This window comes from Saccopteryx leptura, chromosome 13 (assembly GCF_036850995.1).
Source record: "Saccopteryx leptura isolate mSacLep1 chromosome 13, mSacLep1_pri_phased_curated, whole genome shotgun sequence".
Lineage (NCBI taxonomy): Eukaryota > Metazoa > Chordata > Mammalia > Chiroptera > Emballonuridae > Saccopteryx > Saccopteryx leptura.
In genome coordinates this window covers 12503019-12524985 of record NC_089515.1, presented here as the reverse complement: position 1 = coordinate 12524985, position 21967 = coordinate 12503019, and the positions used below count along the sequence as shown (strand labels likewise).

The 21967-nt window shown below is 54.8% G+C and overlaps 1 protein-coding gene across 3 annotated transcripts in view; it reads right to left on the bottom strand.

Moving 5' to 3' along the window:
• Nucleotides 1–21967, bottom strand: part of HSPA12A (heat shock protein family A (Hsp70) member 12A) — a 135473-nt gene that overhangs the window by 42020 nt on the left and 71486 nt on the right. The window contains exon 1 of one of the 3 annotated variants that reach the window (XM_066355779.1): nucleotides 17301–17460. The exons of the other annotated variants lie outside the window; for them this stretch is intronic. Within the exon in view, the coding sequence (XP_066211876.1) occupies nucleotides 17301–17343 (43 nt within the window). The 5' untranslated portion in view covers nucleotides 17344–17460. Of the gene's footprint in view, nucleotides 1–17300; nucleotides 17461–21967 lie in introns of those variants that run through there. 3 annotated transcript variants of the gene reach the window in all.

Below are 21967 nucleotides of genomic sequence, written 5' to 3'. Positions count from 1 at the left end.
AACATCTTCCTGAGGTCACACTCCGTGTGCCAGTTCGCAATGCCCAAGGTCCTCCCCTCTGCCACACCCCAGCCCTGAGGTCCAGGACTCTGTCCCCGGCCTGCATCGGTCCCATTGGCAACACAGAGCAGTTACAAACCAGCACTCAGAGGGAGAGAGACCGGAGTGACGGCTAGCGGGTATGAGGTTTCTCCTCGGGGTGATGACAACGTTCTGGAATGTGACAGTGGTGAGGGCTGTGCAACCTGGGGAATATACAAACCACTGAACTGCATACTCGAAGACGGTGAGTTTTATATGTGAATTATATCTCAATTAAAAAATATATCAAAAGGCTGCAGCAAACTACCTTGTAAGGAAAACTGTTCCCTGTCCCGCCTGCCCTGAGGAACCGGGGTCACTGCACCTCCGCCCTCGGCCCCCCTCCCTCTGGCAGAGGCTCACCTCTCCACCCGGCACTTTGCAGCAGGTCCCTGGGACTGGCCCAGGGGCGAAGCTGGCTGCCAACCCCAGACCATCTCCCTGGGCCAGGGGCAGCTGCTGGCACCGGCCTCTCCCCAGACACCCTGCTCGGTGACAACACGAGAACGCAGGCACAGAGCAGGGACAGGGCCCAGTCACCAGCTGTATTTGCACTTTTCCCCTAGATGCTCTGAAGCCGCCAGCTGGCCTGCGCTGAATGCCAGGCTCCCTCCTGAAGAAGCACCGTAGACAGAGGACTCAGGGCCTCCCCCCTCGACCCCTCCCACCTCCCCCACCCCCGCAGACGAGCAGCTGCAAGGCACTCTCGGCGAAATGCTGGGAGATGCGCAATAACCTGCAGCCATCAGGAGCCCAGCCCCACCTTGTCGGGAGGGCAAACCACGTCGGCATGGAGACACTCTTCTGCGTCCCTCGCTGTGCAGCTGAGCCAGGGCTGAGCCCGGGTCCTGGAGCAGGGAGGTGTTCGGGAACCTGCCTGAGAACCTGCTGCTTCCAGAGATCAAAGAAAAGAGAAAGCAAATGGCACAAGAGGCTCCAAAGAGCCCCTGCGGAGGCCAAGCATGGACCCTTCCCCTGCAGCCTGTGTGGGGAGCTGCCCAGGAGGCTGGTCTCCCCTGGAAACCAGATGTCCTCGCAGCCAGGTGGCCCCAGCACCTGTGCCCAGAACATCCCTCCCATGACGGGCAAGGACTTCCCTGTGAGCGGGAAGGAAAGCCCCTTCAGAGTCTTTAAGACTGTGTGAGTTTATGATCCCATTCTTACTTTTTTTCCTACAAAACCTTCAGCGATGGACTGACATTCTTATAAAGCTAGCATCAGTTAACTAGGTTAAAATATTAACTTCAGACTTTGCTAAGTACGTGTGGCAACATTTGAAGAGTAACTACCCTTGAAAGGGGCTGAAGTAGAGTCTTACTTCCAGAACAGTAAAGAGAGAAGAAAGGAAAGAAAGAAAGAAAGAGAGAAAGAAAGAGAGAGAGAGAGAGAAAGAAAGAGAAGAAAGAAAGAAAGAAAGAAAGAAAGAAAGAAAGAAAGAAAGAAAGAAAGAAAGAAAGAAAAGAAAGAAAGGAATTAAGAAAGAAAGAAAGGAAGAAAGAAAGAAAGAAAGGAAGGAAGGAAGGAAGAAAGGAAGGAAGGAAGGAAGGAAGGAAGGAAGGAAGGAAGGAAGGAAGGAAGGAAGGAAGGAAGGAAGGGAGAAAGAAAGAGGAAGGAAGGAAGGAAGGAAGGAAGGAAGGAAGGAAGGAAGGAAGGAAGGAAGGAAGGAAGGAAGGAAGCCAAGGAACAATTTCCCCGAGGACCAAATCTGCTCGGCCTTTTCCCAGGAAGTACTAATGGGCTTTCTGAGGAATGCATTACTTCCTCAGGCTACTCCACAGAGCAGGGGGGGGGACACTCCAAGCCAGGGGACCCACAGGGTCCCCAGAGTGTGTGTCCCCTGGCCCACCTAAGGCCGTGCAGTGTGATGAGGCCAGCAGAGCCTCCCCAGTGTGAACACCATAGAAATCCCAGGAAATAATACGCAGCCTATGTTTAGGGACCACGGATAGGCCACACAGAAGGCCCCAGCTGCCAGTATGTTCAGACCTGTCATGGGGATGCACGCGTGGGTATTGTTCATGAGTGGGCTTCCATACACTCGGCTCCAGGACCCCTGTTCCAGCCCCTGCAGTTCCGGGGTAGGCAAGAACTGAGGTCCAGGACATGGACATTGAACCCTCTCCACCACCCGTAGACAGCAGTTGCCCAAGCCTGGACTTTGCACAGATGTCTGGGCATCTGTAAGCCAAGGTAGTCTGCCTGTGGCTTTTCATCACTGCTGTCCCCGGGGCCTGTCCCTCCCAGGATGCAGGCCCGCCCCCTTCATTAAAGCCTGACATGTGCAGGGACAGTTTCTCTGACTTCACTGTTATCCTTCGCAGCTCCATCTGGAACCCAGTTAATCAGTGGCCATCGACTCTGCGGAGCAGAAAGCTCTGGACGGAGTGACCCGCCTGACTCCTGCAGGCACAGCCCTACTGAGCCTGGAATGTCAAGAGTGCAGGGCGGTGACCTCCCCTCCGGGAGGTGACTTCTGGGAGGTATCCACAGGAATGTCTCAGACTGGGAGAAGTGGGAGCCGGTCACAGGGATGCCTGCCCAGGCCTGTCCTCCCACTGTCGTCTCCCTGACTCTCTGTCCCCATGGACCTAGGTGGTGCACACACAGCTCGCTCAGGGGCATTCTGGGGTAGGGCACGAGGAGACTTCCGGAAAACACGCGGTGGGGAGCAGGGCAGTCACTTCAGCATTACCTGGGGGGTTCAGCAGGAAGGACTGGGGCCCATGTGACCCCCCATCCCCACCCACCCGCCCTGTGTCTGGCTGTGCTCTCCTCTGTGCCATCCCCATCCAGCTGCCATTACTCTCGTGTAGTGGACACACACCACATGTGTATTTAATTCCTGAGAATCTGACTATGAGTTCTCAGGCCAAAACAGAGCAAGTGGTTTCAATTTAAATACTGTAATTAAGAACACTGTGAAATTCTATTCTGCACTCTTTATTAGACTCCGTGGTTAAGTGCCACAGGGGGGTCAGGGGTGGGGGAGGCACCTCCAGGGTGGAAATGCTTGACTGGCATCTTGAAGGGCAAGTTGGCTGAGTAAACAGACAGGGAGGGCAGCAGGCAGAGGAGCAGCATGAACAAAGGCAGGGCAGTGTGGAGAGCTTCCCAGAGGGCCCTGCGCTCTGCCTCCAGGCCGCCCCCCTGCCTCACGTCACAACCACCAATTTCATCTGCTCACTCTCAGCCGCAAGTGCCCACTGTGGTTCTCTATTGCCTTCACGTCAGATCCAATTCTGTAACCAATCAGATACCTCCATTAGCACCTCACCGCTGCACCTCACGTCATTACTGCCCCTAAACCACTGGCTGCACCAGCTGGGCCGTGTTCTCTGCCATCTGGGAGGCCATCTGCCACCCCCTAGCCTGTCTCGTGCACCAGCCTGCAGGGAGAAGAGGTCCCCTGTCCTTCCCGTGGGAGGAGCTGACCTTCATGGCTGCCCTCCGACCAGGCATAGCCCTGCGCCACTCTTCCAGGGGTGGGGGATGGAGTTGAGGACCCAGAGTCTGCTGGGCTCTGGAGGGCACACCCAGTTCCACCCTCACCAGCTCTGCCAGGCACAGCTCTGTCCCCGGCCCGTGTCCACAGCTGCAAACCGCACTAACAACTGTCCCTTCACAGGGCTGCGTGGAGACACAAGTGAGGAGCTGCGGGAAACGTCCAGTTCTGAGCTGGGAACAGGGTGGGTGTTGGAGAAGCGAGAGCCGGCCACTGTTCCGAGACCCGCAGTGCACACGGGCTGAGCTCTCCCCCCCGAATCTCCACCCGAGGGCGACTCAGCCCACCGTCCTGGCCCAGAAAAGGCCCCCACCATCATGTGTGCACCACAGAAGCCACCGTGGGGAGGTGGTGGCCGTCAGCCCGCGGTCCCCGAGGCTGACCAGGCTGCCTCACGCTCACGCCTCCTGGCCCGTGTTTCTTTCACCCAAGCTCAGCAGACCCCCAACACTGTGGCCCAGCGACGTCGCTCCGAGATTCTGTCCAAGAGAAATAAGTGTACACGTCCACAAAAAAATTTGTTCTGGAGCATTTCAGCAGTTTGTTTTTTATAATCACCAAAAACTGGAAACAGCCCGATACCCATCAACAGGAGAATGGAGCAATGAAGTGTGGTACGGACGCCAATGAAACACAACTCAGCAACACGAGGGGAACCAGACACCAATGCAACCTACAGGGTGGCTGAGCCTCAGGGGCCGTGCTGAGTGAAAGACCCTGGGCGTGGACACTCTGATTCCACTTACGTCAAGTTTAAGACACACCTAAGAACAACGGCTACCTGACTGGGTGAGTAGATTCAGATGGGGAAGGGGCACAAGAGAACTTTCTGGAGTGATGAAGATGTCCTGCCTCTTGCCAGGAGTGGTGGTCACACAGTGCGTCCGCTTCCTATTGCTGCTGCAACAAGGTATTACAGACTCCGTATAACAATGTATTAGGGACTTAAACCCGGACACATTTATTATGCAGCTCTGGGGTCGGCCAGCTGGGCTCCTCCAGGAGGCGGGGGTGGGGGGAGTGGGCATTTCTCTGGCTTTTCTAGCTTGTAGAGGACACCTGCAGCCCTGGTGCATGTCACCGTCCTCCCCCTCCAAAGCCAGCAGCATAGATAGCACCTTCCGGTCTGGCCCCGACTCTGACCCTCCTGCCTCCCTCTCTCACCTACAAGGACCCTAGGAATTACACTGGGACCACCCCGACAATCCAGAATCATCTCCCCATCTCAAGTTCCTTAACTTAATCACATCTGCAAGGTCCCCTCTGCCACGTAAGGTAACATGTTGTGAATGCTTCAAGAGAGTAGGCCACGGGCATCTTTGGGGACCCAACTCAGCCCCCCACATGCAGGTGTGTACACACATATATAAAACCCACCGAGCTGTACACAGAACGTCCCTACCCTTTACTGCAGGTAAATCACACCGGTAACAGTAAGAAAGAACACACAAGAAGGGCTCCTATAATCTGGGTCATAGGTGTCACACCCCAGGTACGGCTTTGCAGGCACCCACCCATTCAATTCGCATTCCCACCCTGCCCCATGGTCCTATTTTACAGAAACAATCTCTCTCACAGCCGGCAAGAAGCAAAGCTAATTTCGACCCAAATCTGACTCCCAAGCCAGTTTTCTGCCAGCCCCCCAACGTCACCAAAGACCCCTGAAACCCGCGTCAGGAAGGTGCGCAGAGGAGAGGGGGTTTCCTTTGATGTCCCAGTTCTATCTGCTCTAAGAAAACCAATGGTACGGTTAGGATGAGGAAAGTAAAGGCAGGGACGGCAGGGTGACAGAGACTGTGCCAACCTCAGACCCCCACGCTCCCGGTCCACGGGGCAGCAGTCCTCTGGCTCCGACAGAGCAGTCAGACATTCAGACTTTCATGTGACCGCTCTCATTCGTTTTAACTACAGGCAATGTGTTCAAATGCATGGGCAAGCATTTGTCCCCAGGCCCCCAGCGTGCCACCTCGTGCCCCCACATCCCCCTCCCTCCCACCCTGCCACGCCCGCCGGCAAGCTGCAGCCTCGCCCAGCAGAACCTGGTCTGCTCTCTGCAGGGCATGGGACACGGGTGGCGCACCTGCCAGAAGGAAGCCAGGCTGCTCCTGTGAGAAGGGGCCCGACAGCTCCTACAGGGAGGCCACCGAGCTCTGTAATGAGCCCCGTCTGCTGTGAGCACACAGTCAGCTGGTTTCAGAGGCCCTGCCTTAGATCCCAGCTGCTCCCGCCGCCAGCGCACCCCCAAAGGGAAGGCTGGGGCCCCCAGGCTCATCTGATTTTGCCGGATGCCCCCAACACACCCCAATAGCTGGGTTCCGACCGACCGTGTCCAGGTGCACCAGAGCCCTGCTGAGCTGCCCAGGGGGCGGGCCCGGAGCCTGGGGAAGGGACAACTGTTATTCCCAAGTCTCCCCCCTGCCTGCGCGGAGCCCTGCACCAGGGGGGAGGGCCAATCCACCTTGCTCCCTTGATGTTTGGTGTCAGGGGGGGAATCAAGGAGTCTTGGGGAGTTGCTTTCTCATGGCCGGGCATGGTGTGTGAGGGGGTGTTACAGAAATTATCCAGGACAAGGACTTTTAAAGAAGACACACTTTAGAAACCATCATGTTCAACACCCAATCTTCCCCCACAAACCATTACTTTTCAAGCCTCTGTGTCCTTGTTTCTAAGAGGAAAATGATGCCCCTAGCCCTCGGTGCTGGGTGTTAGGAAAGCCCATCGATCAGCCTTGTCCCGCCGTGCCTGGCCAGGCCGGAAGGCTGAGCACCATGGTCACCGGGGCTGCCTCTGGGCGGGGTCCTGGCTGTTTCCTCCTTTTCCCTTTGGATTATGTTTTCCATGATGAACATGAAATGCTTTTGTCATGAGAACCGGTTATCTTTGCTTTTACCCCATGCCTACCCTGGACAGTGTGAGGGCAGAGGAGATGGCTGGGCTGGGTGAGGTGAGCAGGTGTGAGGCTGGCTTACCTGTCACCTCCTGCGGCTTCAACTGGGTGCCCTGCTGCCTGGCCACAGTGCTGGTCCTGCCCAAGGTCCCTGCCTGCTCCTGATCCTGCACCAGGACCCCCAGCCTCCATCGGGCCCCAGGGACCCCAGGGCTTCCACACCCTGGGGGCCAACTCTGCCCAGCAAGTCTCCCCAGTGACCCCAGGGGCTTTATTTCTTAGCTCCATCCTCCAGATGAGTAGATAGAAGCTCAGAGAAGTTTCCAGGCCTCCCCAAGGCCTCACAGCGAGACACCATGGAACTGAGATGCAGACACAGCCCCTGAGCTTGTCCCACAATACCATGCTGCCTCCCAGACAGCGCAGCCTGGAGGGGCCTCGGCCTCTCCGCCTCCCCCATGCCCAAGGGAGGAGCTACACTTTTTGGGTGTTGTTTCTGGCTTTAATACTCAACCCCCAAAATGTCTCCAGATGTCCCCTGCCTGAGGTGGGCCATCTTCAGTACAGAAACAGAAATCCTGCGTCCCTGCAGGGTGGGGGCCGCTCACCCTGGGCTCCAACCTTTAAACCAACCAGCACGGCCCTCGCTTTAATCGTTTACACCGGGTCAGAACCCTGGTGTTCAGTCACTTAATTAGGGAACAGCCTGGAGCTGGCAGTATGCTGACCATATGGCCCCCAATGGGCACTGACCCTAAGGGCTTGGGGGAGGTGGGCAGGGAGGGTCACCTTGAGTTGTAAACACATTCACGGATGGAAACCAATTTACCAGTTCTCCGGGGCAGAAACCGCTTGTGTGCACAGGGCAGGAGAGAGGTGGGGGGAGGGGCTGGCACGAGGAGGTGAGGGCTGCTATCTCGGGACACGGAAGTCCCTGACAACTCCTCTGTGAGTCACAGGATGAGCCGGCCACCCCCCTGCACGGTTGTCACATTCTTGGCTTCTGCGTTTGCGGTTCGCAGTTTATTTTGGCCTCGATGCTAATATTCCATTAGAAAGAGGCCCCGCCCTCCGCCGGGCCCACCACACACTGAGATTTCTTCACAGGACCGGCACCACTGCCACCACCACATGTCTGTAGTCCGTCTTCTCCCCGTGCAGGAATGCGTGCCCGTTTGATAACAGAGCTTGGTGAGAGTCTGCTTTTCCATACGCATGTCTGTGTTTCATTTAACACACAAGGTTGAGATATAAAAAATAAGTAGGACAAAGTGCAACCTGACATTCCTCCAGCTCCCTGATAAATCCCATCCTGCTGCCTCGTCTTCCTTCCCGAGAACCCCACATGCCAGCCCCCAGCACGTGGCGCTGCGGGAGGTCACTAGGGACACTAGCGAATGTTCAGGGGAGGGCCACGGAGTGCAATAGTGGGGCAGAAGCAATGTCAGTAACCAGCCAAGTCCTTGTGGGTTCATGTCTGAGCCCCAAGGGAAGACCTACCAGAAGCATCGAACATCTCTCAGTCTCTCCCTTCCTCTGCCTGTCTCTATCTCCTTCCCTCTCTCTCTCCACGTGTGCATGCACACACGTCCTTACGTGTACACGTGTGTGCGCGTGCACATGCACACACCCAACGGCCCCTTTGAAGATGGGTTTGGCGGGACCGGGCAGGCCACAGCAGTGTCAGGTCTTTGCTGGGTCTTAAGCACCTCTCCTCACCACTCTGCTTGTGAGCGATCTCCCAAAAGCTTGGCGCCCTAGGACAGACAATCCCTGCTTCCCCAGTTCCCTCCAGGGGTGCCCCTGAGACCACCCAGGCTGGGTGCCGCACTCCACAGTGCTGTCCTCAGCCTCCCCGTCCAGTATCCCAACCAGACAGGCAGGGTCTTAGCTCGCTCGGAGAGACAGCACGACCCTGTTCTGCCGCTGCGCTCCAGGGCCTCCGCCACCTCCTATGAGTCTGCGCTCCAGGGCCGCCACCACTTCCTACGAGTCTGTTCCGCCGCTACGCTCCAGGGCCGCCGCCACTTCCTACGCGTCTGTTCCACCGCTGCGCTCCAGGGCCGCCAATGCGCTCCAGGGCCGCCGCCACTTCCTACGCGTCTGTTCCGCCACTGCGCTCCAGGGCCGCCGCCACTTCCTACGAGTCTGTTCCGGCACCGCGCTCCAGGGCCGCCGCCGCCACTTCCTACGCGTCTGTTCCGGCACCGCGCTCCAGGGCCGCCGCCACTTCCTACGCGTCTGTTCCTTCGTCAGATTGGCTCACAGACACCACTAGTTCCCACTTTCCTCCAGCTTCCACCGTTTCTCATCTGATCATCGAAGTCACAAGATGTCACACTAAGTGCTAGTGGCTGATAACGTCCCAAATCTGCCCAGCAACCCCTCCCTCAGATCTCCACGGGGCCGTGGCTCCAAGGTGGCTCCATTTACCAAGCAGTAAAGGCCCCCCGCAAACAGTGGGCCTGACAGAGTGTTGACAAGTTTTTATTTTGCCAAGGATAGACACTAGAACATTGTTATTAAATCTATCATCTATTATATTCAATTCACTAACTAAAGGAAAATAGGACTGTATCAGTTATCTGTTGCTATTATAGGAACATTTTTTTTTAACTCCAAGAGTTAGTGACCTAACACAAATACCGGTTGTTTACACAGAGCTGTGCAATCTGGGCTTTTCCCACCTGGGTCAATGCAAGCAGCGACCATCATGTGAAGACTCGCCTGGGCTGGGTGGGCCAAGACAGCCTCTCGCGCCCCCGCCGGGCTGATGCTCACCTGGGCTGCTGGTCAGGAGCCTCGGGTCCCCTCCATGTGGCTCTCAGCAGGAAGAGGCTGGGGGCGGGGAGCGCTGCAGAGAGAACTCTGGGCTCCAGGCTTTCCCTCCTAGACCCGGCAGCGGGCCTGAACTCTAGAAGCCAACTCAGGGCCCTCACTCTAAAATCTCCTTTGGGCTTTTCTTTAGCTAGAAAAGGTTTTGTTCCCTGTAACCTTTGTGGCAAAAATCCTACTTCACACTCTTTGAAAACAAGCATCCGCCAAGGGCCAGGGTCCAAAAGAGGAGCAGCCACCGATGTCTCCCAATGGAAGGAAGGAATACGTAAGAAAGGAGAGAAAGGGTTGTGCCTCGGGGCTCCCGTTAAGGACTCTCTTATTCGCAGCAGTGAGACTTGGCTCCTGGTTTCCAGTCAAGTGTTACTTCTTCAAACACTCTTTTAAAATGTAACTCCTGCAGGGAGGGACAAGTCATTCATTTATTAACGGCAGAGAGGCTTATAGCTGCCTGCCCCCCTGCCTGATTCCAGGGGCTGGCTGGAGCGCTGCGTGGAGAAGGACGCTGAGGCAACGTCCAGGTCCAGTGGGGAAGCCTGTAGAGAGAGCCCCCTGACCTGGACCCTCTTCCTGGCTTTGCCACGTGCTCGGGGGCAGTCCCTTCCCTTCCCTGACCTCAGTTTGCCCATCTGTACAATGAGAAAGCAGGCCCAGCCTGGACCTTTGACAGCACAGGTCCCAGGTGGCTGCAGATGCCACCTACGAGCTGTTTCCCAACCACTCCCATCTCCGCTCTGGGAGTGGGCCTCCTGACGTTTGTGCTGTAACAGTTTCCTATCGCAGCCCGCACAACGGGCCCCTCGAGGGCAGCGAGAAAAGGACAAGAAAGGAAGGAAGTGGCCAGAAGAATTTAGCCTTGAGCCCACGGAAACCTGGGAGACAAAGAGAGACCAGTTGGGGGCCTGCAAGTCAGCAGGCTCAGGTCCCAACACCTACGTCATCTGTGTCCCCAACAGGAACCAGGAGTCTGGGGACAGAAACTACTGCTCCCAGTCACAGAGAAACCAGCAAGACCACGGGGTCTGATTTATAAAAGACAGAAGGCAGCAAAGGAGACCACTTCTTCTGCCGGTTTATGGTAAACAGAGGACACTAGCAAAACCCACTTCCCTCTGAGATTTGGGGGGCTCACAGGACCACAGAGCAGTGCTCCCTGCTACAGACTTTATGACCTTCCTGGAGCCTCTGTTTCCGACAGTAAAATTAGGACACAGTCGGCAAAACTACCCCAAAAACATGCTGAACAGCTGGATAGCAAAACAGTCTCAAAAGTTCAGTAAATGCACCCAGAAACTGAAGTGAAGGTGCATGACCAGAGGCTCTTCCTGGTGGCTGTCACTTGAGGCCCCAAGCTGTAACATGCTAAACAGCTGGATAGCAAAACAGTCTCAAAAGTTCAGTAAATGCACCCAGAAACTGAAGTGAAGGTGCATGACCAGAGGCTCTTCCTGGCGGCTGTCACTTGAGGCCCCAAGCTGTAGCAGCGCCAATATTTTTAAACGGACACTCATCCTACAGTAAAAGAAGCACAAGCTATAACGCGGAAAACTTTCCTGAAAATCTTCACATGTTGCAAAATCACAAACTAAAAATAACAGGATTCATGGGGAAACAGCGTTGATGAATATCACTCCATAGCTCCAGAAAGAAAACACTGATAATGATCGATTATAGCTGCTAACTGAGCACCCTCTGTGCACCAGGCTCACGCTTAGGACTTGACACATACTCTCACACTGAATTCTCACTGCCGCCCCCCCCAATGGAGCAGGATTAGAAATCATCCTTGTTTACAGCAGAAGAAATCGAGGTACAGCGATGGTATACCTGTAGGTTAAACACATCTGAACCCAGAAGTGTCTGAGCCCAAAGCCCAGGTTTAACCACACACCCAACTGCCTTCCTCATCTCGTAGCAGGTGCCAGTGGCTGAGAAGACAGAGATAAGTAGCACAACCACATAATTTATCCTCCCTCCAAACTGGGATACTTAGCAAGTGAAAGGACTCCCTATCAATAACTTCACTGGGACAAGAGTCATAAACCACAACTGTCCCGGCAAACTAGGGCGCATGGCCACCCTAAATATAAGGGGACTGAAACTGAGGCCCATACTCTGCAGTTCAGGGCTCCCCAGAGGGGGTGATGTGGCGCAGCCATCAGCCCCACCGACCTCAAGCTGCCAGGTCATGGTCAAGGCCGGAAGAGGAGGGGCGGTCCTGGCAGAGGTCAGAGCAGCATTTGCAAAGCTCCAAACCTGGGGTCTCAGCACAGTGGGCGGAGCCAGCCTGAGACCTAGCTCTCCTCCGAAGTTCTGGGCCTGGAGGACAAGAAGCCACATGGCCTGAGGCTCAGGCTGAGGTCTGGTCCTTCTTTGCTGTGGGATCTCGGGCCAGCCCTTCTCCCCTCTGAGTCTCCTGGACGAAATGCAACTGCTGATAACTGCCCTACCTCCATCCACTGGGTGCATAACAGTAAATAATAATGGCAGACAACACCACCTGAGCCGGGAAGTATACTCAGCCCTTAGCAGGGGTAAAGGGAGTAAATCAAATCCACTCTGAAATGAGTACTGTGATTATCCCCACTTTACAGATGAGGAAACTGAGGTAAGGGGGCGCTAAGTAACTTATCCAGAATGTCCCATGGCCGGTAGGTGGTAAAACCAGGACTGGAATCCACGCTGACTGCCCCTGTGAGATTCCACTGGAACATTCTCCTTCCCCACCTGGCGGTCCTACAGCAGCACTTCTTGGCCAGGTCTTTGGCTCACCCCGCTCTCCGGGCGATGCCCAGAACCAGCGCTGCTGGGTGAGAGGCGCCTGCTCCCTGCCACTTGCTGTTCATTCATCTAGGCCCTGGTTCCTCCTTGCCATTCAGATTATGCATGGAGATGATAAGAATGCTTTCTCCCTCACCAAACAGGCCTATTTATGCTGTGAGAGAGTGTTTCGCCCCCACAAGATTGAGTCATCACTCAAAGCCTCGTTGGAATCAGAGCCAGATCTCTCCAGAGATTGATTGAGCCCTGCCTGCACCCTCCACCACCACCTGCTTCCCTACTTCTGAGCATCCATGCTTGTAGAAACACCGCCCCACTGTGGAGTGGGCGGGACGTGGATGCATTCCCCAGTGCTGTGTTCCCTCATGGCTTGCTGACTGATATTCAGTCAACACACCATAGAATATTTATTGAGCAACTACTATGTGGCTTTACTAAGAGTACGGCTATGAAAGACACAGCCTCTGCCCTTGTTGGGAGAAAAGGTATTGAGAGAAAGAGCAGAAGGTTTAGGCTCCATGACTAATTCACATACCAACTCAAGCATTCATTGGCTGGGTGGTTTGAATCTTTGGCTGGGCAAGTTACCAAATTTCTCAAAGGCCTCCACTGCCTTTTCAGGACAATGGGGCAATCACACCAACCTCATAGGGTTGTTGGAGGTGTCGATGGGATGTACACACATAGAACTGAAACATCATGTACTCAATGAACACTAGTTGGGATTACCAGCAACAGTCAGTACCAAAGGCTTTGGGACCACGCAGGCAGGATCTCACCCAGATGGTTGAGTCCAGGAAAGCTTCCTGAGAAGTGCTATCTGAACTGAGTTTTGAAGTATAAGTAGGAGTTTACTAGAAAAAGAGAGGATGTTCCTGGCAGGGAGAACTATAAGAGGCCAAAGGAGACCACAGGGCACTAGGAAACACGAGAGCCTGTGTGGGAAGCATGTACGGGGGCTGCGGGGGACACAGCTGCAGAGGCAGGTATGGTCTCGGAAGTGGATCCAATGGCCAGAGCCCCAACCAGTGACACCCAGAGCATCGCTCTGACTTCTTCTTGCCCAGCTTGGAAGCCACATCTGGCACCCAGCCACTTCCGCATGGAATATGGTGACCACAGTGAAGTCAGGCAGCCACAGTCTCTGTTAGCCATGAACTCATTCATTCGGACATTCAGTAAAATCCTCTGAGGGCCTCCGGCATGCCAGGCATGTGCCAGGAGAGGCCTGACCACCTCCTAAACCTCACCCAGACCACTTCCAGTTGTGCCACACTGGCCTGGCGGCTGTCTTCTTGGTGAAATGGGGCCCCCTCATAGAGTCATTCATTCATTAACAAATGTGGTCAATTCTCAGACTTGAGCATTAATGAAGTCCTCAATAAACATCAATGTTTAAAATGCTTATTTTTATTATGATTAACTGCCAGGATGGTAAGAATCCAAGCTCCAAAGCCCAAAGCAAAGCTTACAGAGGCACCCCCTGACCCAGGCCAGCCCCCTGCCCCCTGTTCCTCACCTTACCCCCACCTGGACCAAATGACCAGGTTTCCACTGCCCATACCTAGCCCTGACTCATCACCTTAGCAGCCAGCCAACCTGACCCACCCCTCCCCCCACTTCATCCAGCCCTCTAGAGCTCTATGTTGTCCACCAACCCAGATCTTGGTGGGGGCAGGACTGAAGGTCATAACACCCTTTGCTGTTCAAATCTCCAGAGATGAAAAGGTAGCCTTTCTGACTTTACAAATTAATTTAAACATTCCCTTAAGAAAAAGTATAAGCATATACAAAATAATGGAATAGTGGTGAACTGCCTTGCCCAGATCACCCAGCTTCAATAACTGCCAATATCCCTCCATTCTTGTTCCGTGGGCACCTCATCCTCTCCCCATCTCCGCTCACTTGATTTGTTGGGGAAATTTTTATGACCAGCCTTTCTGGCACATCCCAGCACTCAGGGCTCCCACTGCTCACGGGTCCCAACACAATACCTGTGGCTCTCGTCCTTTGGCACCAAGAACACCCTTGAAATGGTATCGGGAAGAACAAGCATTTTTATGCCCTTAATAGAACAGTAATCAGTGGCCATAGCCGTGGGGTTATACAGGATGGCTGTGAAGGGCTGGATCAATACTTCCTAGACACGTGACCTTGGATAGGTCATTCGACCCATGTTTGGATTTCTTACCCAGTAAAAGAGGAATGCTGCGGCCCTGGCCGGTTGGCTCAGTGGTAGAGCGTCGGCCTGGCATGCAGGAGTCCCAGGTTCAATTCCCAGCCAGGGCACACAGGAGAGGTGCCCATCTGCTTCTCCACCCCTCCCCCTCTCCTTCCTTGCTGTCTCTCTCTTTCCCTCCCGCAGCCGAGGCTCCATTGGAGCAAAAGATGGCCCGGGCGCTGGGGATGGCTCCTTGGCCTCTGCCTCAGGCGATAGAGCGACACCCCGAATGGGCAGAGCATCGCCCCCTGGTGGGCATGCCGGGTAGATCCCGGTTGGGCACATGCGGGAGTCTGTCTGACTGCCTCCCCGTTTCCAGCTTCAGAAAAATACAAAAAATTAAAAATTAAAAAAAAATATATATATATATATATATTTCCACACCAATCCCATCTTCCGAATATGGTCCGAAATGGTTTGCTGAGCTGAATTAAGCCTTTCTGCGATCTCCGATGTTGTCAGAAAAGGATCTTGCTCCAACATGGTCTTAACAACATCCTCATCAATCAAAGATGGTCGCCCAGAACATGGCTTATCAGAAAGGTCGAAATCATCTGTTTCGAATTTTTCGAACCATCTTCTGCATGTCCTATCAGAAACTGTACCTTCACCAAACACTTTCAATAAATTTCTACATGCTTCTGTAGCATTTCTTCCTTGTTGAAATTCATATACAATACAGTGGTGTAAATGAACTTTATCAGTAGCCATGGGTACACTATCGCTTCACACATAAGACTAATGTGAATTAACTTTGTTTTAGTTAATTTGCTATATCAGTATGTATACATTAAGTGATAAAAATAGAGAGGCACACATGTGCCAAATAAACATGTGCTTACGTGTAGAAACTTGTTGTGATAGAAATGGACAGAACTTTCCAGTAGACCTTATATATCACATGATCAGTTGTCCACACAGAATATGCAATGAGGAAACCTTAGAAATAGATGTGGTAGGCAATGAGTGAGCAGGCTCTGCTCTGCTGAGAGACTAGTAATATCTCCCATTTTATAGACGGAGGGATGGAAGCCAAAGAGAAGCCAGGGAGAGCTTACTCCATGTCCCAAGTCCACGTGCTGAGAATTCTCACTGGCTGTCTTGAGCAGCAGATCGTGGGAAGGGAGGAAACTCCCTGGAATAGACACAGGCAAGCGGTGGCAGGTGGCCCAGCACACACCCAGCATGTGTATCCTGGGTGTATGTCCATGTGGACGGCAAGCTCTTCCAGCCCTGAGGACAACCTCTCAGCTGAGTGCTTCTGTGTGTGTGCGCGTGCGCACGTGTGTGGGTGTGGGTGTAAGTGTATGGATGTAGAATAGGGGTGCTGAATTCCATTTTATGAGAAAAAGCGGTGTGAGAGGGTGCATATCCCTGCTCACTCTACTGATGTGAGAAATCCTATGGCCAACCCTGTGTTTGATACAGCCACTGGCTCTTGATCCCAGCATGAGAAGCAAGAAACTGATTCACTAACTTAAGCTTTAGCAATACTTGGGAAATCAGAAGCCTCTCTCTATCATTCAAAATTTTTTTTTCCAATTTAAAGAAAAAGGATGGGGAGAAAAATGAATCAATCCAGTTGCTGAGTGATGTTCAGACAAAGACATCCTCCAGCCCTCCGCGGTGTTGGCCAGCTGGGGACCGGCAGGGAGGGGGGCGCATTTGAGATGTGTGTTAAAGCACAGCCTGGGGTCTCAGCTTGGGTTCTCCAAGGTTCCTCCCAGGAGGGAACCAAGTCAGGATACCCCTCCCCCCACCACTGCAGTACAGTGCAGGCACCTCCCAGATCCGCAGGAACAATGGGATGGGGAGGGGGCCGGTGCCTCTGGAGCAGCGAAGGGCGGGGACGCGACCACAGACAGCAAGACTGTGATCACACTGCCCATGCTGGCTGTGCTGTCACCTGACTCAGTTTCCCAGCTTTGGGGTCCCTGCAGAGCCAGGCACTCCTTTCCTGGATGAATTTCCCTCACATCCTGGTTCATCCTCACTAGGCGGCTTGTCCTGTTGCTCCGAGGAAGCCTCGGGGCCACTCTCCGCTCCCAACAGCTGAGCCTGCCACGGCCCTGAAGGTCAGGGGACACGGTGCCTCCATGCGCCCAACTTTCCCCACTTGGACCCACAATCCTGGCCAGACCGTCCGCTCTGCTGGCGAAGCCATGATTTATAGATCGGGCTCCAAGAGCTGCTCCTCCTCTTTCTCCGCTCCCAAGTCCTCTCTTGCTCCTTACCCCTCCCGCGCCCCATTTGAGCCCTAGCCAGGCTCCCCAAAGAAAGCGGCACCGGCAAACCTGCAGAATGCGAGCGACTGTCCTATGCACTGGGGGCTGCCCTCCTCCCCAACCCCGCCAGGGCAAAGAGGGAACAGTCGAGCCCCCTCTGATGCGACCTTCCTCAGCCCAGAGAATTCCCGGGGATGGGTGGGGACAGGCGTGGGACGCAGTTGGGACCAGAGCTGCAGCCCCCACTCCGGGAGCTTTGGACCGATCTCGGCGGGGTAAAGGAAGGGACAGGTCCTAACCTTCCATTTCCCACAGGCTCCCACTCCCGCCCCGCCGAGTCACGGAGACGAGCCTCCAGGGATATGGGACAACCCCGCGGTCAGACCTTTACCGGGCAAGCGCAGGCGTCCCCGCACGGCGTGCAAGTGATGGACACGGCGGGCGGTTCACACCCGGACTTGCACCGGGCCCGCAGGAGGCGCCACCCCGTGGCAAGGACCGTCAGGGTGCCCGGGCGGGGGCTGCGTCCCCGCCGCAGTGTCCGCACCCCAGCTGGGAACAGAGCACGTGACCGGTGGGCCGCCTCGGGCCCCCTTATCCCGCAGCCCCGCCGTGGAGCTGAGCCCCGGCCCCACCAATTGGGCAGCATGGGGCGGGGGCTCCCACTTTCCCGTGGCCCGCGAGGAAGCCGATGGGTGCCAGGCCGAACGCGCCTCATCCTCCCCGGCCCTCCCTGCCGCAGCTGCAGGACCTGCGCTCTGCGCTCACCTCGGGGCCCCGTGTCGCCGCGGACAGCCTCCTTGTCCGCCATGGTCGCGCAGCCCCGGTCGGCGAGAGGAGCCTCCGGCGCAGCGCCCGAGCAGTGCAAGTCTCTGTCCGCGTCTTCGGCGGCTCCCGGGCCGGTTGCGAGCCGCCGGCAGCTAGAGCATTGCTCTGACGCGGCGGCCTCCGCAGCCCCAGCTCCTCCCCGTGCTCCTCCCGGGCCCGCCCCGCGCTCCGCCCCGCCCCGCCGAGCTGGGCCGGCTGGGCAAGGCCGGAGAAGGCTGGGCAAAACAGGAGGTCATAGGGCCGGAGGGTCCCGAGTCCGCTCGCCCGCTCTAACCCGGGCCGCCGAAACCTGGCCCCTACACACCGGGGCTCACCGCTGAACGGCCGCGGCGGGGCTGATGGCGCGGACCGGGGTCCCCGGCTCGCCGGCCGGATGCAGACGCACGCAGCGCGCACGGTTGGGAGAGCAGTGGGGCTCGATTTCAGGCCCCCTCGGCCCCGCTACGCGTCCGCTCTTTGCAATCGCAGGCCACTGAAGCTCTGCACCAGGCACCGCATGCACACCCCACTGGAGCGGACACCGAGGAAGTTCGCTCCAGTCCCCACCAGTATATTTCTCTTCCTCCATCTCCATGCAAGGGTCCCAAAGGAACGGTCAAGGGCCCAAGCAACAGCGGAACCTGGCACGGCCAGTTGTGAGGCCGCAGAACAAGGACCTGCGCGGGAGCAGTGCGCTGGCCACCTTCGCGGGCATCCGCCTTCAGGCCGCCTCCTGGACTCCATGGCAACTCGGGAGCCCCGAGGCGCTCTCCGCGGAGGCTGCCTCGTGCCTTCCATATTTGGGCTTCCACCCAGCCCATCCTTATAAAGTTTGAGAATAGCGACATTAGTAATGCAGAGTTTTGGTAGTCGATGATCCATGCTCCCTGACCTATGGCTCCGCCCCACACACGCGCCCCAGGCACCTATCTGGGCCAGGCCAAGTGGCTTCTGGGTCACCTGTGCAACGACTAGGCAAGGAGGGCAGTTGTAAGAATCTGGACCGTCACTGGGTCCTTCCAGTGTCCCTGGCACCATGCTAAGTGCTCAATAGCCTTATCTAATTTTCTCTGCATAATTGAGAAGAGGGAACCAGTGATCCCCATTTTGCAGTTAAGAAAACGGAGGCTTGAGGGAGATAAGTGATAATCCCTAGAACACCCACAGCAAGCTGGGATCCCCACCCAGGTCATAACCACCCTCACATCCTTAGATGGGCCACAGCTCCCAAAGCACACCTAGGGAGGCTTCATTGCCACAGGATATGGGGGAGGGGTTGGCAGAGGGCTGTAGGGGAAGCCCATAGACCAATCTCTACTCAGGAAGCGTTATATGGTGATCCGTTAATAGGACAAAGTTGTCTTCTATCTGCCTGCATTAAAAATCCCGTGTACAGTCTGTGGCTGTGTGAGAGACCACGAACAAGTTACTCAGCCTCCCTGAGCCTCGGCACCCTCACCTGCGAAATGGGTGTGGCTGTAAAATCCACCTCATCATACTGAAGAGGATTAGATGAGAGGGTGCATGTAACATGCTTTGCTTGGGGTCTGGCACATGCTAGTCAATCCATAAAGTATTCCATATGATTAGGTCATAGACACCTTTTTAATGGTGGCCACTGGCCAGTTGTGTAGTGCAGTGCGGGTACATGGTGGGGGGCACTCCCGAGTTGAGAATAATACTGTGCCTCGGAATGCCCTCCCCTAAGCTTGCTTGCTAGCTGGAACAACACCCGCCATCTCAGAGGCAGATCCAAGAAAGAGCCTGGTGGCCAGAGGCATGTGGCAGTTGGGTTGAGTGTAGGTAGAAGAGTTAAAGCAGTTGTCCAAGTGACAGCCTGGCTGAGCAGGCTCAGGATGGAGGCAGAGAATGCCGAAGCAGGCCCGACACCAACCCTGGAGCTGCCTGCCCCGTGCGGTTCTGATCTCTCCGTGGAGTGAAGCTGGCCAGGCCGAGGCTGCATGGATTAGAACATGAGAAGGCAGGGACAGCCGCCAGCACTCTGGCCACTGAGCACCGGTTCACATGGACACATGTCTGTGCAGGGAGGCCAGAAAAGAGCTTTCTAATGCGTGCATCTCTGATGGAGTCCCTCTCGTGAATAAAGCCATGCCAGGTATCTCTCCCCTAAGGAAAGGAAAGAGCCCTAACTCTTTTTTCTTTTTTTTTTACAGAGACAGAGAGAGAGTCAGAGAGAGGGATAGATAGGAACAGACAGGCAGGAACAGAGAGAGATGAGAAGCATCGATCATCAGTTTTTCGTTGTGACATCTTAGTTGTTCATTGATTGCTCTCTCATATGTGCCTTGACTGTGGACCTTCAGCAGACCGAGTAACCCCTTGCTCAAGCCAGCAACCTTGGGTCCAAGCTGGTGAGCTTTTTGCTCAAACCAGATGAGCCCGCACTCAAGCTGGCGACCTCAGGGTCTTGAACCTGGGTCCTCTGCATCCCAGTCTGACGCTCTATGCACTGCACCACCGCCCAGTCAGGCAAGCCCTAACTCTTTAGTGCGACTTTCAGCACCTTTGACAAGAGGAAGCCCCATCCTTCCTCTCTGTGGTCAGTCACCCAAGAAGCCTTCCCTCCACCAGCCTTCCTCGGCCATAGTTACAAGCTGTCCCGACTCTGTGTTTGGCACCCCCTTTACTTCCCTCCTCTACCTGCCCACACCTGGCATCCTTCAGGGCCCCAGTCCAAGGCCACCAGCTCCGGAGACCAAGGACACTGCCCCCACACCACGCTTCCATGGTACTCGATACACCCACACAGCTCTTTTCCTTTTTCTCCCTGCTCCCCTGCCTGTCACCCAAGTGGCTTCCTCTGTTTATCTGCAGGGATGCCTTGTCTCCAAAGAAAGGTGTCCACTGGGAACCCATTCTTCACTTTTTGCCAGGTAAGCCCCCACCTCCAGGTGTCATGTCAGATGTCACTTCCTGCAAGAAATCACCCTGCCCTCCAAGACTGCGCCAGGGCCTCCCGTCCCCTGTGCCTGACTCCCCATGCACTCCGATCACGGCACTCATCACAACAACAGTATTACTATTATTACCACAGTACGTCTTATTATTAATCCATTGTACAGAGGAGAAAACCAAGAGCCTGAAAGGTCACCCGGGTATGAAGCTGCAGAACTGAGACTAGAACGCAGGTCTTTCCAACTTCAGTTTGCCTGTCCCTGCCTCTAGCTGCCAGTTCGCCCAGGGTGGGTTGGCCATACCCACAGCTGTCGCCCACAGCCGTTGGCATAGTGCCTGCCTGGCACAGGTAGTTAAGTATGAAGGAAAATGGCCCCTCAGCTACAGGCTCTCACTTGTCATCATCTCTAGGGTCCTCGACACCCACCTGCCAGTAGCTTCCTCGTTTTTCTTCAGTCCCCAGACCGGCACACCCTCCCCCCTTCAATATCAACTCATGCAAAGAGATGCTGGAGCCTGGAGCCAACACAGCCAAATACTCTGCCAAGCAGCCAGGACACCCTGACACATGCACCAACTGCCAACTGCGAAAAGGGCGGGACACACAGGACAAGGTGGCCAGTGTGGGGTGGGGGTGGGGGAGAGTCCTCTAGCCCCCAGCGCAGGTGAAACTGCAGAACACTTGCTGAAGGGTCAGCTGCTGAGGACACTGCTCCTGGGGGCACACGGGGACCAGGACAGGGCAAGTACACCAGCAGAAAGCAGAGTGGGGGAGAGCATCGCATCACATGAAGTAGAACAGACCAGGGTTCAAGTCTGAGCTGAGCCACTCCCTGTCACTTCAGGTGACCTGGGGACACTCTTCTCTGGGTCTGCCCTTCACCTGTAAAAGGGGTCGATGATAGTGGGCAGGATAATGACGGGAGGTAATAAGTATAAAGCATTCAGCATAGGGCCAGGCTACCTACGCTGCAGTAAACAGGACTTCTTATTTAATTTGCAAATTTGCCTATTTAATTTGCTACAAAAATGCCAATTTCTTGTGTATTATAAATAACAGAATGGATCTAGGCAAAATTTTCTTGGCTGGTGAAGAAACATAAAAGATGAACGGGGTTAAGCGACTTTTTTTCTTTCATGTTTTTCTCTAAAAAGAGTTTTAAGTTGAGAACTGACACGCATCTAAATCTGAGCTTTTACGTACAAAGCTTCCAGTAAAAGCTACTGTGAACTTTACAATATGCATCAGAATTCGGTCTGTAAACCGAATACCATGCAAGTGCCTCCTTTATCACAGGACCAAGATACAGAGGAGCTAAGACAAACACTGGAAAAGTCCAGGCATGAGTCAAAGTCCTTGACCTCTGATCTCGACGACATTTTAAAAAATCTAGCCTCAGAGCCAAATCGTGGTGTCTAGTTTTAGACATCCTTTTCCAACGTCTTCCCGCCCCATCTGGTGTGAACCAGCCTCCCATTAACATTCCAAAGCACACTTTGCATATACAACACTGAGCTGCAGCCTGAAATTCAAGGGGGAAACTTCAAGGGCGGGAGGAAATTACTTCTCAGAGTATCACAATCACTCAGGCCTGCAAGGCAAACTTTAGAAATACCTGCTCAGGTAATGACGGGTTATCCAAATATTTTTGTATGGATTTCAAACAGCAGAGCAAACATCTGTGGTCATTGTCGCAGACGGCTCGACCCGT